Source organism: Drosophila willistoni, assembly GCF_018902025.1.
Source record: "Drosophila willistoni isolate 14030-0811.24 chromosome 2R unlocalized genomic scaffold, UCI_dwil_1.1 Seg167, whole genome shotgun sequence".
In the NCBI taxonomy this organism is placed as follows: domain Eukaryota; kingdom Metazoa; phylum Arthropoda; class Insecta; order Diptera; family Drosophilidae; genus Drosophila; species Drosophila willistoni.
In genome coordinates, this window is record NW_025814050.1 from 5237297 (window position 1) to 5256496 (window position 19200).

At 35.2% G+C, this 19200-nt stretch overlaps 1 protein-coding gene and 1 long non-coding RNA gene across 3 annotated transcripts; one reads left to right on the top strand and one right to left on the bottom strand.

Annotated features, from left to right (window-relative positions):
• Nucleotides 1-449: 449 nt before the first annotated feature.
• LOC124460321 lies at nucleotides 450-1326 on the bottom strand. Of its 2 annotated transcripts, none has more exons than XR_006954256.1 (3): nucleotides 1195-1326; nucleotides 856-1130; nucleotides 450-760 (listed from the first exon to the last, which is right to left on the bottom strand). It is a non-coding gene; the product is annotated as an uncharacterized LOC124460321 (long non-coding RNA). The 2 variants fall into 2 exon arrangements; XR_006954255.1 differs by having other exon boundaries at nucleotides 817-1130.
• A 12334-nt stretch (nucleotides 1327-13660) lies between these two features.
• Nucleotides 13661-14870, top strand: LOC6644259 (biofilm and cell wall regulator 1). The gene is made up of 2 exons (XM_002066768.4): nucleotides 13661-14127; nucleotides 14196-14870. Exons 1-2 carry the CDS (start codon nucleotides 13701-13703, stop codon nucleotides 14798-14800), a joined length of 1032 nt encoding a protein of 343 aa, XP_002066804.1. The 5' UTR covers nucleotides 13661-13700; the 3' UTR covers nucleotides 14801-14870.
• The last annotated feature ends 4330 nt before the right edge of the window (nucleotides 14871-19200 follow it).

The following is a 19200-nucleotide window of genomic DNA, read 5'->3' on the forward strand; positions in this document are numbered from 1 at the left end:
GTGGTTACTGGTAGGAGGACGGTGTAGTGGGGGTCTCTGTCAAGTTTTCCAGTTCCATATATTTCTTTGTGTTGCTCAGCCTCTTGTAGGCGCCACCCACCCAAAACACCCTTGGGCATATTTTAGAGGCTCATGTGACAAATTGTCTAAGCACGTGTATCGCATGCTTATTTCTTTTTTTCGAAATTCCTTGCCTCTCTGGTTGACTGGGCTCTGCGCTTTTGCTTTGCCTCAGCGTGGTATACTTATGTACCCACTTTACTTACTTATATAAATTTCTCTTTTTCTATGATGACAAATCCAATTCATTTTGCTCTGTTTTACGTGGCCGTAGCAAACTAACGGTAATGTTATGGCAGTTACCTGACTGGCTCTGATTTCGCTTTGCTGGCAATATAAGGCCAAAAACAAAAAATGATCTACCTCCACATTCACTTCAATGACTCATTCATTCATTTTTTTTTTTATTCGGAAGAGAAGAGCAATCAAAAATTGGCGCTTCGAACAACAATATGGTTCAATGAAAAGATAGTTGATGTTGTTGTTGGTATTGCTGGTTTGGTATAGCATCATTCACTGGACCATCATGTGCATGTGGCAACAATTACGCAGTTGCCTTAATTGCCACACTCATACACACACACACACACAGAGGGTGAGATGGAAGTACAGGAAAAGGCGTAGCTTGGTAGTCTGGTCGTTAACAGGCTGGTCCCAACAGTATGGCATGGCTATGGTCAGTTCGGCCTCTTCACTGGACCTGAAATCAAAATCATTGGTGTGAAAATAAACTAATTGAAGAAAAATTTCACATACAACGGCAACGCGACTCATACATACGGTTCCCCGACTCACTTTACGTTCGTGCATCTTGTTGCATTTGACCTGAGGTCGAGTTACATGCTGACTATCCACATCATCATCATCATCATCGTCGCCATCGTCGGTGTCATCATTATTGTCAAGTGGCAGCACCGGAAGCAGGCAAATAGTAGCAGCAGTCTGATACTTCCTTCTCTTATTTATCTGTTAAACCAAACCGACGATCAAGTGGCACACTGGTCAAAAACATGTTTCTTCTACATCATTGTCTAATTCCACAATGTCTTGTTCCACAATGTCTTAATGAACTAAGAATATGGAAATGTTACAAATTATGAATACTAATTCATGACGCGTGTCTCAAATACAAACTTGAGTTAAATTCTTTTTCAAGTACTGCGGCAAAATATTAATTTCAAAAAATTGCTATTGCCTGCCTGGCTTCCTGCATGGCTTCCTCGAAAATATTTATGTTAACATGTTTTTTTCACTAAGGCTACAACCTAAAATTCTGAGCTACTGAAAAAATATTATCCAAATAATCCAAATAAATCCAAGTCGTTTTCAATTTGGTTTTCTGAGCTTAATTTTTTTGAAATCTAAGCAAAATGTTAATCGTTTTGCTATTCGAAACTAAGTTAAACAAGTTATGTATTTCCAACGATATTATCTTACAGAGTTGCCAAGGTTTTTTATTTTGTATACAAATTATTTATAAGAATTGGCGAAAAATATTAATAATTCTTCATTTAAAAAAATAATTAGTAACGAAAAAAAAAAAAGAAAGAAACATTTTTTTCTAAAAAAGCTTATAATTTTTAAGTTTTTTATGTTTTTTCCCCAATTTTACTACCAGCGATCCGAAAACGTGTCTAGATTAAGATGAAGATCTAGATTTCATTTCTGGTGCCAAACTTCATCGAACGGTAGGACTTCCAAAGGGACGAAATGGGTTTGCCATTGTTGAAATCATTTGGAAAAGTTTATTAATAATATCTGGAGATATTTATCAAAGAAGTGTAACAAGCGATTGTTATTATTATAAGATGAATCAAAAAAATTACTTACTAATTATTACACTTGATTATCTGTTTTGTTGATTTCCTTCAAGAAAGATTATCAATTAATTAGTAATTATTAAATTAAAATTTATTTAATCAAACATTTTTTTGATCAAAAAGCCTAAAATAATGATCAAGAAACATAAAATAATGATTAAAAATATTTACTTTTTCTTTGGCTAGACAAAATAAGACATACTTTTGAAAAACGGCTCCTGTGCACAGCTGTTTACAGTAACTAAAACAATTAATTATTTCAATTAAATGATTCAAAAAAATAAATTAAATGGATTCTTTTACATAAACGTTGAGTAATCGTATTAAATTTTATACTTTTCAAGTAACAATAAAATTTTAAAAATACTTTTTTTTATATTGTTTCAAGATAAATATCACTGGACCCCTATAATAGCTAGCCTTTTCTTTTCATAAAACAGTCAGTGTGTGTAATCCATAGCCGCGGATTGGAGGCAGTGTATTCAGTCCTGGGCAATATTTTCCGTCAAAATGAATGCATGAAAAACTACAGAGCGGTAATGTGCTGTTGCCATTGACATGGACCAAGACCAGGACCAGCAACGAGGACTACAACAAGAAGAACAACAACTGGTTTTACAGGAGCAGATGTTGGTGATGGTGCCACGCTGTGTTGCATGCAACAACCCTTTGGCTATCTCTGTGTGACTGTTTGTGTGGAAAACTGGGAGCGGCTTATGGCTTTATTGTAAGTGTTGCTGTTGTTGATGGTGCTACTCGTTGTTGTTGTTGTTGCTGTTGCTGTTGTTGTTTTTGCTGTTCCTGGTTGCCAGCAGCAACAGTTGCATGTGTGCGCATATGTGTTCGGTTGAAAAATTGATAGATAGATGGACAGTCAACTGGCAGGCAGTCCGGCTGGCAATGAGATAGCGTCAACTCGCTGAATGGGAAAAACGACTCAAATTGTATGAGTTTTACATTTTTTCTTTTCTCTCTCACTCGCCTTTTACTAATTGGCTGCAAGTCAATTGTTTTTCCATTGAAAAATAAGTGCATGGAAATTGCTATTCCAATGGTTAAGCACATATTTTTCATTGCTGTTCAAATAATAACAAGAACTTCAACTTTAACTCAAGACCTATTTTCATTTGCGAGAAGGCACACAATAAAATTTGCATATTTTCTATTCAGATTTCGATATTTTCTTTCTTTTTGCCTGATAACGTTTTATAAATCGATGACACCGACTAGCATGTACGAAAAAGTGTCCTGTTTCCTTTGATTATTTCAAAGAACGTACTTGAAACTAAAGGACACGTTTTTATTTGTCAAACGAAACAAAATGCTGTCTAAATCTGCAAGACTTATGCTGTAATCAATTGTTTTTGTCTGACATATCATGAAAAATCATTGATCATAAAATGTCCTTTCAGGAATACTATGTCCTCTTAGGGGTACTATGCAACTGTTAAAATGTTTAGTAACTCATGGAAAGGATCAGACTATGAGCTAGAATTGACGTCCAAAACTAATAGTTTACTTTTCATCTTTCCATCTCAATGAGATTTATTTCGTATTTTACAAAATGTTAGATTTTGTTCACTTTCGTCTTGAGTAAGGATATTGAAAATTCGTTCTCGTAAAACTATTTGGAACTCGCTTTCGTTTTCGGTTTTGGTTTCAGTGGTTTTTCATTAAAATCAACCAAAAAGCATAAATCTAGAAACGTGTCAGATAGAGACAGTCACATTTATGCCTTCCTTCCTGTCCGCATACTGTATTTCATTTTGGAAAAAGACAGGAAAATCAAAAAACAACAATCAAAAAATAAGGGAAAACTAATTGAATTTTGAAATTCAAGTCGAAATTAAAAAATTACGAGCAACCGCTGTTGCTGTTGAGCCGCGTAAATAAACTGTAAAACGGAAATGTATTTCGACAGGTGGAAATTGAAACTGATTGAATTGTAAAATCGGGCATAAAATGTTTCTCTCTCTCGGTGTGTTTTACTCTCATGACTTACAGCTGCTGCCTACTGTCACGCCTACTCACTCCATGGCCTCCCCCACAATTTCATGATAATTTATGCTTTTCGATTTTAATTTGGCGCACTTGGGGCGCAAAAGTATTTTATGAGAGTTTCATTTCTTTATTTTTTGTTTTTTCTTCTTTTTGCATTTTGTTTTTCGTAAAGAGAAAATGATTTAGAATTGTCCTAACTGAGGTTGTTGTTTGGAGCGGCTAGAGTAAGTGGTTAGAATTAGGATTTGGCAGTGAAATGATATACACACACATACATATATAAAGAATATAGCCAAGGCAATGCCAATTAACAACAAATCAAAGAAAAAGATGATTTCTTAAGTTAAAAAATGTGTTTTATTTTTACAGTTTCAATTCCGCGTGGAATCCAAATCGCTTCAAGAACTTCGAGTGACTTCTTTTTTTCACAACGAAAAACATCACATTATAACATAATATATTTTGATTTCACCTTTTGAACTGGACTTTGGGGCAAACATGTTGTTGCCAGCGGATTTATAATTTTGCGACATTAATTTTTTTAATAAAAACTTTGTGAGTTTCCTGCCATTTAGCTAGGACATCGGTGAGCGGATTGAAAATAGCTCGAAATGCTCGTCTGTGGCACCTATTGAAAATTTCAGCTCTCACTGAAGTTGAAGCTGGAATGATTTCTGTGGAAAAACGGTTTATCTTAAAAGTCTAAAAAACTTACCAATAACAAATTCCATGCCGTTTGTACGGGAGCTTTATGATATAGTGGTGCGATGTGGCAGAGTCCGAGAAATACAAGCGTACATTCAAAATTTCAACTCTGTAGCTCTTACGGTCTAGGAGTAGTTTCCGTTGATCCAGACGGACGCACGGACGGACGGACGCACGGACGGACGGATATGGCTGTTTGAACTCGTCTCGTTGTGCTGATCAAGAATAGATTCTTTATCCCAGTGGTTATGCTCTTGCAGGTGCCACTTATCATCCGGCTGGCCAAGTCCCGGCCGGTGCTATTTTCTACCCATCGGGAGGAGTTCCCAATGGCGCCACCTACTATCCACAGACTCCAGTTGCTGCTGTGCCAGCGGGTGCCACATTCTTGCCCGCTGGAGCTGCTATTCCAGCCGGAGCAACATATTATCCCCAAGCACCTCAAAGATCATCTTCTGGATTGGGATTAGGTGCGTAATCTATCGTATCTCTATAAAGAATATATCTTATCCGAAATTCTCTTGTTTATAGGTACTGGACTGATCGCTGGTGCTCTTGGTGGTGCTATTCTAGGACATGCCCTTACTCCCACGCAAACACGTGTAATTGAGCATTCTCCCTCTTATGGAGGCGGTGGTGGAGGTGGTGGTTATAGCAACGGCAACAATGATGACAAGATTATCATAATCAATAATGGACCTCCAGGATCAGTGACAACTACAAGCGCTGGATCTGGAACAACTGTCATAAATGCTGGTGGACAACAACAGGCACCTGCCGCTCCGTCTTACCCAGTTGCTCCAGTTCCCCCTGCTCCTCCAGCACCAGCTGCAGGAGAGCCACAGACGCCATTAGCCCCATTGAACCCTGTGGCACCGGCCCCAGCTGCAGCTGCCGGTGAAGCGGCAGCCCCTGTACCACCACCTGTTGCAGCTCCTGCACCTTCAAATGCAACACCTGCTGATGCCAATGCTGCTCCACCACCCGCACCAGGAGGCATAGTCTGTGTACCTGTTCGTGTACCCGAGCCAGATCCAAAAGATGCTACCAAGACCATTGAGGTAGAGAAGATTGCCTGCTATCCATTACCACCGCCTGATTACTTGCACTAAAAAATGGGGTAGCAAGAGTTTTTAGTTAAGATAAAAGTACATTTTAAAAAGTTCATGTTAATGATTTTTTATATGTATCTTTGTTACACTAAAAACTAATATTTGAATGGCACACGTAATAGGATCAAAAGTTTAACTTAATATTTAAGACTTTTTGAATCTTCAATACTTGTGGCTTGTTTTACTTTATTCAAAGAAAGTAACCAATGCTTCCCCTGCTATGATTATGAAGTTAAATCTGGAAACTCTTTGAGAAGATTTATGATAATGGTTCTAAGAAGACAATTGCATTCCCAGTCAGGAGAGTGAACCGCATATTGTTCTAAAATATTTCTACATCTATGTAAGTACTAGGTCTTTTGGCTGAAAAGGATGGACTATATATTTTTTGGGGTCATGCATTATGATTAGGCGGCCATAATTGAAGTTTAACTGCGCGTATAATAAAAGCAATTTCAGCTATTTTCAACGCATTAACAGCATAAATAATATAAAGACGAGAAAGTGCGAAATGCAGACCCATATGATATGAGTATTTTGGCCATTTCTCAGGCCATGCGTGTGCCCAAAAAGAAAAAAATAAAACAAAAAAATAGGACATTTCTCAAAACACAGAAAAATGTATGAAGAAATCCACAGACGAAGGCGCGAGAAAATGTGCGAAATGCGATATTGTACTAGAAAGCATTATAAACGTGCTGGCATTATATCCCCACACCCCCATAGACGACATTCAGGGGCATATGTATGTACATACATACATATATACATTCTTGGATGTCCCCCCTTCCCCATATTTATATGGCCACAAACAAACGATAGCGACTTATTCATTGCGCTTGCCATTAAGGTGCCTCACGGCGTTTGCGTTTTCGTTTTCGTTTGCCTTTGCCTTTGCTGTGATATATAACACGCTCATAATTGGTCATAAATCTGACAAATGTAATTTGTCATCACTCAAGCAGCAAGGAACCGACCAACCAACCGACCAGTCAGCCACCAACCAACCAGGCAACCAGGAGAACCCGTCGACACGGACCTCCGAGTGCCAAAATGAAAAAGGTGCTTGACACAAAATGTCAGCTGGATATTTTTTATATTACACAATCACAATACGTATGCGCCAGGACATACAGACTCCCATCCACCCACACATATACATGAGAGACACACGGAAAGATACTCTGTCACCTATGCCTAAAAGTAGGCTAGGCTTTCTGTATTTGGGTTTTCCTAGAGATGGGTGCGTGTTATGCAAACTAAAGGCTGAAAATAATTAAAATTAATTGAATAAATTCAGTTGTTGATTTTAGCGACCTTTAAATTGTTAGAAAACATCTCTAGTCGGTTCGAAGTCAATTCTTTAAAACTATATAATATTATAGGAAACAAAAGATTTTTTATATTTATTCTCTAAATAATGTTTTCTTTTAATAAATTTATTTCAAGTCTCACAAATAATAGTTTTTAAATCCTTTTTTCAAAATTGAATTTCATGGTGAAGACTAAGGCAAAATTTATACCATCTCTAACAAAGCAAGGAAAACCATTTTGTCTGCTCTTCATTCAGAAGTTTCTCCTGCTTTTTACACCTAAGCCACAAAGTAGTTACATTTTATGCTTTCTTTACTTCAGTTTTATTTTACTTTTATTTTCTACTGCCTCCTTTTTTTTCTCTTTTTCCTTCATTCTTTACTTGAAGCTTACTTGAGCTCGTAAATATTTTACAAGTTTTGCGCTTCGGTTTGTCAGTTTCACCATTCATTCTGCTTCCCATCTCAATCGGTACTAATTTTGTGCTATTATAAATGACATAGTATAACTTATATTATTATATATTTGGGTCAATACAACATCTATATTTCATTATAAATGGCTCTCAAAATGGCCCGAAAATGATTGTTTGGCTAAGGTCAATATCCGCTTTTAACGATGTCGCCGCTTTTCAAAATTGATGAGGCAAAGTGGTTTTAGTCATTTGGCTCCTCTATATTTGCCAATGTGGCAAATGGGTTTATCCAATTGAAGAAAAACAACCATTGATACAATATATAACATAAAATCAAAATTGTCATATATAGAAAGAGGGAAGTACGAAATTCATAGCCACTCATCGTAAAATGAAAGTAACTGGCAAATAATATCCAAAATAGAAAAATACTACAAGTTTCTGTAGAGCTGGAGAGAATGATCTGAAACAAAAAGAAAAAACCGAATACAATGCTTTTTGCAAAACGCTTTAGCTATTAGCCAAACTTCTTTATTTTTTCTATTTTTTAAAATTTTTGTAACTTTTTTGTTTTTTAATAAAGATTAAAAAAAATTGTCGGCATCTTTTACAAGTTTTCTTCTTTCATACCTTACATTCAAAACACAACAACACAAAAATGAGGTCTATGTAGCTATTTCAAGAACCACGAAGTTTTATAACTAGAATTTGCTAAAGCTCTCCAGAATTGCAATGGCCATATCAAGACTTCAACGCTAAAACTAGTTGGGAATTGCAACTAAAAGTGTTCCACATTCCACTGTGTTAGTCAAAAAAAAGACATGGCATAATTCGATGGTTTCACCCTTTTTGGGTTCCTGAGAATCAAACTGCATCATTAGTTTTTTAAGTTATCAAGATGGTTTCATAAACAAATTGTTGCGGAAGTTGTTCATCAAAGCTGCCATTTTTTCGAAAAGGGTCTTTTTTCATTTGCTTTTAACTTCTAAAATATTTATTTCTTTACAAACTTTCTTCAGCATAGTTTCTTAGAATTGAAAGGGCTACAAATGTTGGAAAGATATCTAGCCTTTAAGTCTGTCCGTTCCCGAGCTTTGTTCCCGAGACAAAATGTAAAAAAAAATTCTTGACTCACTTTTTCGAGCCGGCTTCAATGCAAGGTTTGACCTATATTTATCTTATTCTAACCAGATTTTCTCCCATCAAACCCAGTTAACAACTTAACTATAACGAACTGCTTGAGATTGTTATTGTTAGTTGTTAGGAAAATGTTGAAAAAAAAAGTGTGGACATTTCACAAAAGAGTCAGCAATTAAGTTTTTGATATTAGTTATATATAAATACTAAATCTAAATAGCGAGCAAATATGCGAATGAAGAATATCTTTAATGAAAACTTTGTTAACCTAATTCGATTCTTTGTTTACACTTGTACCTCGTTTTACACTGTTTCGACTTTACACAGTTCTTGAAATAGAGAAAATTAAATAATATTTCCTTTTTGTAATCTGACATGACATGACATGATTATGTCACTATAGTCGTATTACATACATTCCAGTCTGTCTTAATAGTTTGATAGTGTACCTACTTTAATCAACACAAAAATACGGGGGAAATAGTCTTGAAAACAATGTTTAATCTGTCATCCCAAACAATGCGCTAAATTACATCTAAATTTGTTCTCCAGAAACTTGTATTGGGAAGAAAACTAAAAAACTATTTTATAGCAGGAGATGTCAATTTAGAGTGTGGTCTCAAATTTCAACGATGGCAAATAAGTTCTTATTACCTTTGTAAGATCAAATAGATATATGTATACTGATTAAAGAACTTATTTATGGTTTGTTTCAGGTACAGGTGTACTTACAAAATTTTCCCGGCTATGGCAATTGTGCATAAACAGCAGTGGTAATGACAAATATATGGTATATGTGACCAAGCTCATCACCACACCAAAAGCAACGTCATTCATTTTTTTTCGTATGAAAAATTTCAATACGCCAATCTTACAGATGATAGTACCCAAACGGGCATTACGTTTAAGCTCATACTCAAGTACTGCCAGGTTATATTATCAATTTCCGCAATCATATATTGCATAGCAATCGAACTAGTTAGTATGCCGGCCAAGGAATACATGGGACTATATTTCGGTTGCTGCAGAGGATGAGTGAAGAGGAGAATCATCAGACTTTGAATCCAACAGACAACTGTTAACATACACCAATAAATCAAATTCAAGTTTAAGGGTATACAAACGAATGGAAAGCAGAGAAAACTGAAAACGACGATAGATTTGTTTCAGCCCTTCAATGGACGATTATGGCACATCACGGGTATTAAATGAGCAGCGATAAAATAAAAAGGCAGAATCATAATCTTCACAAAAGTATGCTCATCCTTCATATTGGCTAAGCCATTAACAGCACGCAACCATAATCCAACTCTGGTTAGTTTTCTTTGCTTCTGAATCCTTAAAAAATTCTTCATCTCACTGGGCGCCGTTTCTAACTGTCGCTTAAGGGTCGAGATCACAATCACCAGACCAAGGGCTATTAACAAAACATATATCCAAACTGCGGAACAAAGTTGTAAGAACTTCATATCTGTTTGATCTGATTGATATATATCACACCTCCGATTTGTGGCCATAATCAAAACGGCAAGTCCCAGCCATATAAAGCTCACATTAAACTACAAAGTTGCGCCATCCGCACAATATCCTTTGACCGAGAGGCACAAAATTCCCACAACAAAGTATTTCATTATGTCGCCCATTAGGTGAGAGAATTGCAGGGTTGCCATCAGTTTCAAATCCCACACGCAACATCTGCAACTTTTCATGATATGGCAAAGTGAACAACATCCCGAAGGATACATAACTGAAGCCATAAGAAGTCAGAGGCACACAATTCATAAGTGTCAAAAAATTTGGTATAAAACTGTATGAAGAATCAAGAAAATATATTTCGTTAACATATAGAGAATGCTGCAAATGCTCAATAATAGAAGCCTATATATCAAGGCATAGTGCTTGCCCCAATACAAGTGAAGGTAACGGAAAGCTATCTTCAAATAGTCTATGTAATTAACATATAATATACAACTTGCTGTTGTCTTAACGAAATCACAAACATCCTGGATCTCGGTCAGGTTTTTCCCATCTAAATGACAGCGACTCTAAAAAATATTTACAAGGAGTTTATAAGAACATGGGAAAGCAGCTACAACTTACAAAATTTGTTAGCTCCAAAAAGTACATAATGTGAATAATGTTTTATTTAAGATCTTCACAATGAAACACATAGCCAAATACTATTTACTATATAATTAAAAATTTATGGCCAACATCTTAAACGGTTCTGAGTGCTTTTAGGTTGACTTAGTCGATCAACGATCCTTGTTCTGCCAAATTAACTTTTTTATGTAGATTGTAAACTGCATTAAAAGAATTTTTAATTTTATATACTTGTATCTAATCATATTAAATCGACATCATAAATACAAAATAGTAATAAAGTCCCAAACCTTCTGCTATTATTTCCATATGTTCTCGTATTTTAAGGTGGTCTTTAATAGTTTAAACCTATTTGTTTAGTAACTTTACTGAATGGAACCTGGCTAGTTACATGAATTATAACGTGAATGGTGGGTACTCGCCTTAAAAGTGCCAAAAGTCCCAAATAAAACGGATTTCTTAAAGTTTCTCCAGTAGGCATTTGGCTTGGCAGTTTTCTTTGCAGAAATAAATCAAAACGAAACATTTAAGAGAATTCATTTTGTGGGCACTATTACTAACTCTCCCATACACACAAGAAGAGGCACAACAATAAACTCCAAACTCCGTTTTCAAGTGATTTATTTGATGATTTCGAGTTATAAGTCTCATTTGTCAAAATGATATTTTGAAAAAATATTTTTGATACAATTTTCTTATAAAAATGACACAGGATTACAAGGTTATGGACCACAGTAGGCAAACAACTTTTTTGAAGTAATTTTTGGTGCTGAACACGAATCAGCAATCCGATTTTTCTGCTCAAGTCAATTTTTTGAAGCAAATATTGGAGCAACAGCACAGGTTTAACGGGTTTTGAACCACAGCAGCCAAAAAACTTTTTTGAAACCTGACCTGATGGCGGTAGATGGGCAACAGATTTGAATTCAGCGAACGAAAATATGTTTGCCTGCCTGGGTCTAAAAATTTACCGAAATTTGTAAGCCTGTGTAATTATTATGCCTTATACCGACAAAATTTTAAACATAATATTTTGAAAAATCGTTTTACTTTGCTTTTCACATCATAACATTAGTTCGGCATACGCTCATCCCTCCAAGGACGAAGTTTCCTTCGATAGTTGGCAATGAAAATTGTAGACAGAAGAATTCTTTCGAATAAGAGATTCATTTTCATCACATTCGGGAGAAAAAACTATCAAAAATTTTATTTGTCACGTTTTCTAAGATTTTGAACATTTTCCTTGTTTTATTAATGTGGTTCAAATTGCCCGGAAAGCAGCTTCTACTATAAGCCAATTCAAATTTTAAGCAAAAATTGTATACAATTTTTGGCTAAGAAATCTAATTTTTAAAGTTAAACATTTTTAAAGTTAAACAATGTAATGTGCTTAGGATCTAATATGATACGATATTTTCATAAATCTCGCGTCAGATTTTTCACACATCTATTATGGCAGCACGACTGTACATATAATAATATAATATAATGTTTAGTGTTCTTAGATTCTAATGACCTCAACATTTGAGTAAACTGACTCCAAGGTGCAGATGAAAATGCATTTTGCATTTTCTAAATTGTTTAGCCACCTCCTTGAAAATGGGTCAGTAGCAGTATCGTTTGTGCCAAAATGAAGGCTTCTCAGCAATTGCATATAAGTGAGTTTCTTTATCATTCTTTCTGTCTTTTTCTCTCTTACAGACTGCTCATGCGAATTGCAATTTGTTCTTCTTTATTTTTTGTGAAATTTGATGCGACACATTTGGCAAATTGGCGCTCTGATGTCTAAAGACACAAACATCGTATCTGCGCATAGTCTTTTTCTTGTTTTCATTCTCGTTTGCATTTTGCAAGAAAATCCCAGATATTTGAGTACGACTCAATTAGCGGCAATTGAATTATTACACAGTCGACACTCATTCAATTTTCAACATGATGTATGCGGCGGGAGGGCGATGGGAGGGAGGTTACCTACCTATGTAGCGTACGTGCATGATATCGTATGAATTTCAGTCACTCAAATGTTGACAAAAACAAAAAATTTATGCGATAAATAAATGTGTTCTTGTCTGTATCGTTTTGACATTCGATCGGACATAAGCCATTATACAAATCTCCTGCTGCATTACATTACAATGGCTAACAATGGAGGAAAAGGAAATTCGAGAGTTTTCCAAAGTGCTGAAACTCAAACACTTCTTAAACTCAACGTTAATGGCAAATAGATTTCAGATTGCAATTGATTTGATATGATAAAATGCGATAAGCTTTATACTTCAGCTCAATTTTCGTTATTCGTGATAACCGCATAAATAATTGTAGGAAATTTTCAGTTAAGGGGATTATTCTGGGATTAACAGGATAATTAAAAGTGAATCCGGAAAAGTACTTTAATATAAATTGAAGATCCTGAATATACAATAGTAATATGTGTGTCAAAAGTAGGATTCCAAAATAAATGAAAGACTTTAAAAGGGTAGATACAGATGCAAAAGTCAAAGCATTGTCCATTTTGAATGATCATTCATAATCAGAGCATCACTCAAAGTTAAAATTGTAATTCTTAATTCTACTAAAGACATTAAGTGCACATAAAAAATCTTTTAAAGAACTGAAAATATACTCAAAATAAGTACTCCTTTTATATATAATGTAATGGGTTTGGGTCGGGCTTTGTAAGGATCCGAAAAAAATAGATAGTTACGGAAGTAAATACTAGGCAGGCTCCAACGGACAGACAAACAGATTTTCACAAAGGTTACCAAACATTTTTTATGCAGGTTACAGAAAGAATCTCAATAAATGTATCTTCCGATGATTCGTGTGAAACACCAACAAAGTCCAAACATATACATACATGTGTAAGAAAGCCAAATAGAAAAGCCCAACCATTTTTAGGGTAGGGTATGAGCATGACTTTCCTCCCACTGATAGATACATATATACGCCGCATACATTTGTCCCGAAACCACCAGTTAGGCCGTGTCCATTGTCGTGTGCAGTTGAGTTGAGTTGAGGTATTTTTCACTCGACATGAATTTCAATCACAAATTGCTTGTTCTACTGTTCATTGCCACCTGGGTGGCGGTGGTGGTGCCACCTTGTGTGGCCCGTGGCGGTCGCGGTCGTGGTGGAGGGTCATTTGGTGGTCTCTTTGGCGGTTGGCGCAAATACAAGAAGCCCTCGTCATCGGGCGGTGGTAGACGTGTAATAAGCGGTGAACCTATGCAAACGTCCATGTCAATACCAAAACCACCGCCTCCACCAGCACCGCCGAAACCAATGATCAAACCCAAACCCCAGGTACCAAACTATCCGCGTCAGCAAATGCCAACAGGATTTACGGGCTATGGTGGCCAAGGAGGAATGGGGGGAACATACTATTCCAATCCCCAGGCATTGCCTGCTGGCGCTATATTCTATGCCCAACCACCACCTATGCCTATGTCTCGTGGTTCAGGTAGGTGAAAAAAAATCCTTTTTAGTTTTCTTGTTGATCAAAATAGTCGCCTTTTACCAACGACACAGGCACGGGAGATTTTCTCACTGGCATGTTGGCTGGTCATATGATGAATAATCTGCTTTATGGACGTCGCCATCATGTCTACCATAGAAATCGAGAAGGTGAACCACCAGCTCAAACTCAATCCAACAACGGACGGGACATTATAATCATTGAGAATGGAGCTGTCCAAAATGAATCTTCTATTCCTGAAGAAGCGGTAGCTGTAGCACCCGCGAATCCTTTATCGGAAGAGAATAGTTCGTCCATGTCGAGTGAATCGGACACTGAAGATGAAGTCACACCTGAACCACCAAGAGAAAATAGCGATGCAGCGCCTGGTCCTGGTGGCATCATATGTTTCCCCATTATGCTAAATGAAACAAATCCTGAAAATCCAGAAGAAACGCGAGAAGTGGAGCGTATTGTTTGCTTTCCTGCGCCTGATCCAAATCTAATCGAAGCTGACATTAGCACAACATCTACTGAGCCACCAATTGTTGCCGGCGATATTGGTGGTCCAGATACTGAGGAGGATGTCACGGATGTGGATGCAGAAACGGATATAAATGCTGCCCCTATTGCCAGTTATGTTGCTGGCAGAGCTGCCCATGCAAATGTTAATGCTTAAGTCTAGAATTACCTTATCTACTAGCAATAAGAGTATGAAATAAAGCTTATACATATTTATGCTAAAATCACATATTTGGATTCTCTAAATGATACTGTGGGCAGTAAGGAACTGAACTGAGTATGAGTTTATGGGATTTTGTCATCAATATTCATATTCATATCAAGAAATAATATTTTGTGTACATTTTCGGCCTGTGGCATCATTAGACCAACTCTGTTTTGGCCAAAATGTAACAGCTAAACTTGAGTGACGTGTGGTCTCAAGAATCGGCTTTTTATTTACCTAAAATCATCTCTTAGCAGTAAATTGATATCAATCGTTTTGCCGACTCATATAAAAAAAATTTCGTAGCACATTTAACTTATCTTTACAATGGAGGAAAAAAGTAGTTGGGAAGGCTTTGGTATACCATGCACCCACAAAAAAAACTTTTCTTTAAATACTAAATATATACATACAAAAGTTCACATTTTTTACTTTTTTCGTTTCTCATTAGTTTGGGGATACCTACGTGAACAAAACAAACTTCATGTATTGTTTAATTTTAACCAAGGAAGTTGTCAAAAAATCTTACGGTATAAGCTAAGAAGTAAAAGAAATGGACAATGTTTTTATCACACTTATTTTCTTGTTTCTTGTTTCTTACAATAAACATATAAGAATTTTAATATTAAATCAATTCGAATCGATAATATCTCATTTGAAATATAAACTACTTTCTTTTGCTGAAACACGAAAAAAAGATTGAAGTTATGAAAAACGAAAACTAAGAAATGATGATAAATTGATAAATGTTAGCTGAATGAACGTAAAAGATTAGTCTGCATACAGATTTTTATACCATACACCCATAGGGTGAAATGGTATATTAAAGTCGCCAAAATGTATGTAACAGGCAGAAGGAAGCATCTCCGACCCCACAAAGTATATATATTCCTGATCAGGATCAACAACCGAGTCGATCTAGCCATGTCCGTCTGTCCGTCCGTCCGTCCGTCCGTATGAACACCTAGATCTCGGAGACTATAAGAGCTAGAGCCACCAAATTTGGTATGCATGTTTTTTGACCATAGCGATCAAATTTGGCAGGCTAATAAATCTTATCTATTTCTATCAAACTACCAAATTTGATTGAAATCGGACTAGAAACATACAAAATATACAAAATATATGTATACGCGATCCCTAAGGTTTGTAGAGTGAGCGAGATAGCATATAGCACGTTAAAACAATTTAATAGACATACAACATTTGGTTTTCGAAATTTTAAATATTTGTTTCACCTGGTGTATGGTATACCCAAGTCGGCGAGACGACTTACTTACTTCATTTAATATAAAGAAGATAAAAAAAGTTGAATGGTCAAAAAGCATAAAATTCGATATGTGTTCCATACATTCTTTAGGGGGGTTTAGTCAGTGACACGAGTGCAAAGTAATGTGTAAAATTTTAAATCCTGATTTACATCCATTTCAAAGGCCTTTTTTTTATGATTTTTATTTAAATCGATAGAGTATTGAATTTTAGGAAGCTACAAAAAAGTAAAAGTTGTTAACTACTTATAGTAGAAGTCGGTAAAGGTCTGGCCCGATCCATGTGTGCAACAAAGGATTAAGAATAGTACGAACAAAACGAATCTAAATTCTAAATTTGATACCTCTGCTGTTTATGGTCCCAGAAATCTATGTGCGCATTCGGACACAAGGACCAATATTGATGCAGATTGTAAATGATGGGTTCTGCCCGTCACTTCTAATTTGGCAACCTTTAAAAAACCTTTTTACTGTTGTGTAGAGGGTAAGAGGCAAGAACTACTTAAACTACAAGCAACTCGAACGAATATATTGATCAAACTTTTACAAATGTAAAATTTTAATTTTTAAAATTAAGTTACTAAGTTATCAAACCATTTAATGCTGTCTTACTCTTTCTAGAAATATTACAAAAGTTATATAGCTTAAAGTCAGATATTAAGAGATAAGCAGATATTAATAGATAAGTAGGTACATAGGAAGCGTTTATATATTGCTCAAAGCGTGTCCAATCGATCCAAAAATGTGCTCATGAATAGGTATATATATGTATAAGTATGTAGGCACGTTTTACAAATTTGTCTTGTATCTATTTTAACAGATATTGTCATACCCATTTATCACATAATCTTTTAATAAAGCAATTATTCTGTATTTTTGGTCTATCAAAATGTTGCAATTGCTTGTTGCTGGACAAGCTCCATAGCAACATCTACAACAACAGCAACGCTTCAACGCACAAGCACACACACACACACACACACAGCAACACACACACACACACACACAGCCACACACGATGAACACCTTAAAGTGAAAAAATGAGCTTTTGTTCAAGTGTGTGCGATGATCCCCAACAACAGCTATGAAGCTCACTTGAAGCTTATTAACAGCGGGTGGCCAAGTTTAACGTTAAAGCAAATGAATATTAACACTGTGCAACAAAATTTCAAGAGGCCCCTAATTCATATTGGGCCATGTGATAGTGTTAAAGTGGTACACAGTGAAACCAACCCACAGCTCTCTTTACAAGGCTTTTTAAAGTGTCCGTTAAATTACGAAAAACATTTTGAAGGTAGGCCAGTTTTGAATTTTTTAAATCGACGGACACGACAACTTAAAAAATTATTCATAAATCTTTCTGAACACCTATCATAAAAAGTTTTGGTGTTTGGTTTTTTGAGCCTCAGAACAGATGTTATAAATCTCGCTACGACCTGAATAGTACAATTTGGTACATTTATTTTAATTATTGAAATAAAACAGCAATATTTCCGATTTAGTTAACAAAAAACTACATTTTAATTTTTGCAATAATTTTTTTTCACAAAGTTGTTTATATGTATCTCTGTAGTTTAATCAAATATATTTTAACTTAACCCATTTTGCGCCGATGTTCGGAAACTAGATTAAGTCATCTTTCTTTAAAAAAAAATTACAAAAGTTGTCTACAGAAAGGGAAATCCTCAAAAATGAAATTGGCTTTAAGAAAGTATGATTAAAAAGAGTAGCCACTGGCCATCCATCCCATCCCTTTCCGCTTTGATATGAATTGGTCAGGTTTAAAATTCAATAATAAGGCGAAAGAAGTCAATATAGTTTAGGAATTATTTAGGAATTATTAAATGTTTATAAAGCAACGAAAAATTGATTTATAAAGACAATAAAAATTCTTGAGTTTCTATGAATTATGTTGATAATTTGGGAATATTAACGTATCTATTAATTTGGCAACAACAAGCACTTGTAGTCTGGCCACACTAATTTTCAGTTTCAGTTAGTTGTTCTCTTTCATCGTACCATTCATTCACCTTATAATAGTCTCAATAAATATGAGTATTATATAGTATACTAGAAACCCTGCCACGCTATAATTTGAGATTTAAACTATCCTATCTCTCAAGTTAGATCGAACTGCACATGGTGTGCGAATTTTATTATAATCGGTTAAGTGGTTTAGGACTCCATTGACGACACACATTGTGACACAAGATTATTATATATTAAGATATATTATTGGAGTCAGTCATCTCTCAGTTCTTTCTAATTCTAATAAATTATAAATCAACAATTTGATGAATGTACAGACTGTGGTTTAGCGAGTAATAAACAAATTATATAAATAACTATCTTAATTCCATAGAAATAAAACTTCAGCCTTATATGGATCATGTTGCCAGTGGCAAACTAAATCGTAATAAGGATTTTATGTTATTTCTGCAAATATATATTTGGAATAAATCCGTAAAATTACTTTAAACGCGAAATTTTATAATGGTTTATAAAGTTATAGAACAAGTTTGCTGTATATGTATACACTTGATTTATATTTTGCAAAGAGTGAGAAGTAGTTATAAAAAAAAAAATTGGCAAAATTACTTTTGAAAGCTATTATAATTATAGCTTACCCTTATCTTTGTAAATAAAATACAATTTTTAGGAATTGTGTTATACTATACACTATTTTCTTTTGATATTATTATAAAGAAATCATGCAAAAATTAATAAGTCATGCACTTAAGCAATAAAATAGTATTAGCCTTATAAGAAGCAAATCAAACATTGACCTCTTACATGAAAACGTTTTTTGATTAGTTATTATTGTTGGGTCCTGGTACATACACACAACTGCATTTCCCATTCAATCTATGTTCATATTAACATACCTATTTATGTTTTTTTCTCTTTTCATACTCATTACATATTTTTAATTCGTATAACAATTAAACCAAGTTTAAGCTCAAAATAATTGTCCTAATGGTGTTTAGTTCAATTAAGTTAACAATGGAAATTTAAGCAATTTTTTCACTTTTTATGGGAACGTGTAAAATGTTTCTCAATTACCATCTTGAGTGCTTCAATGTC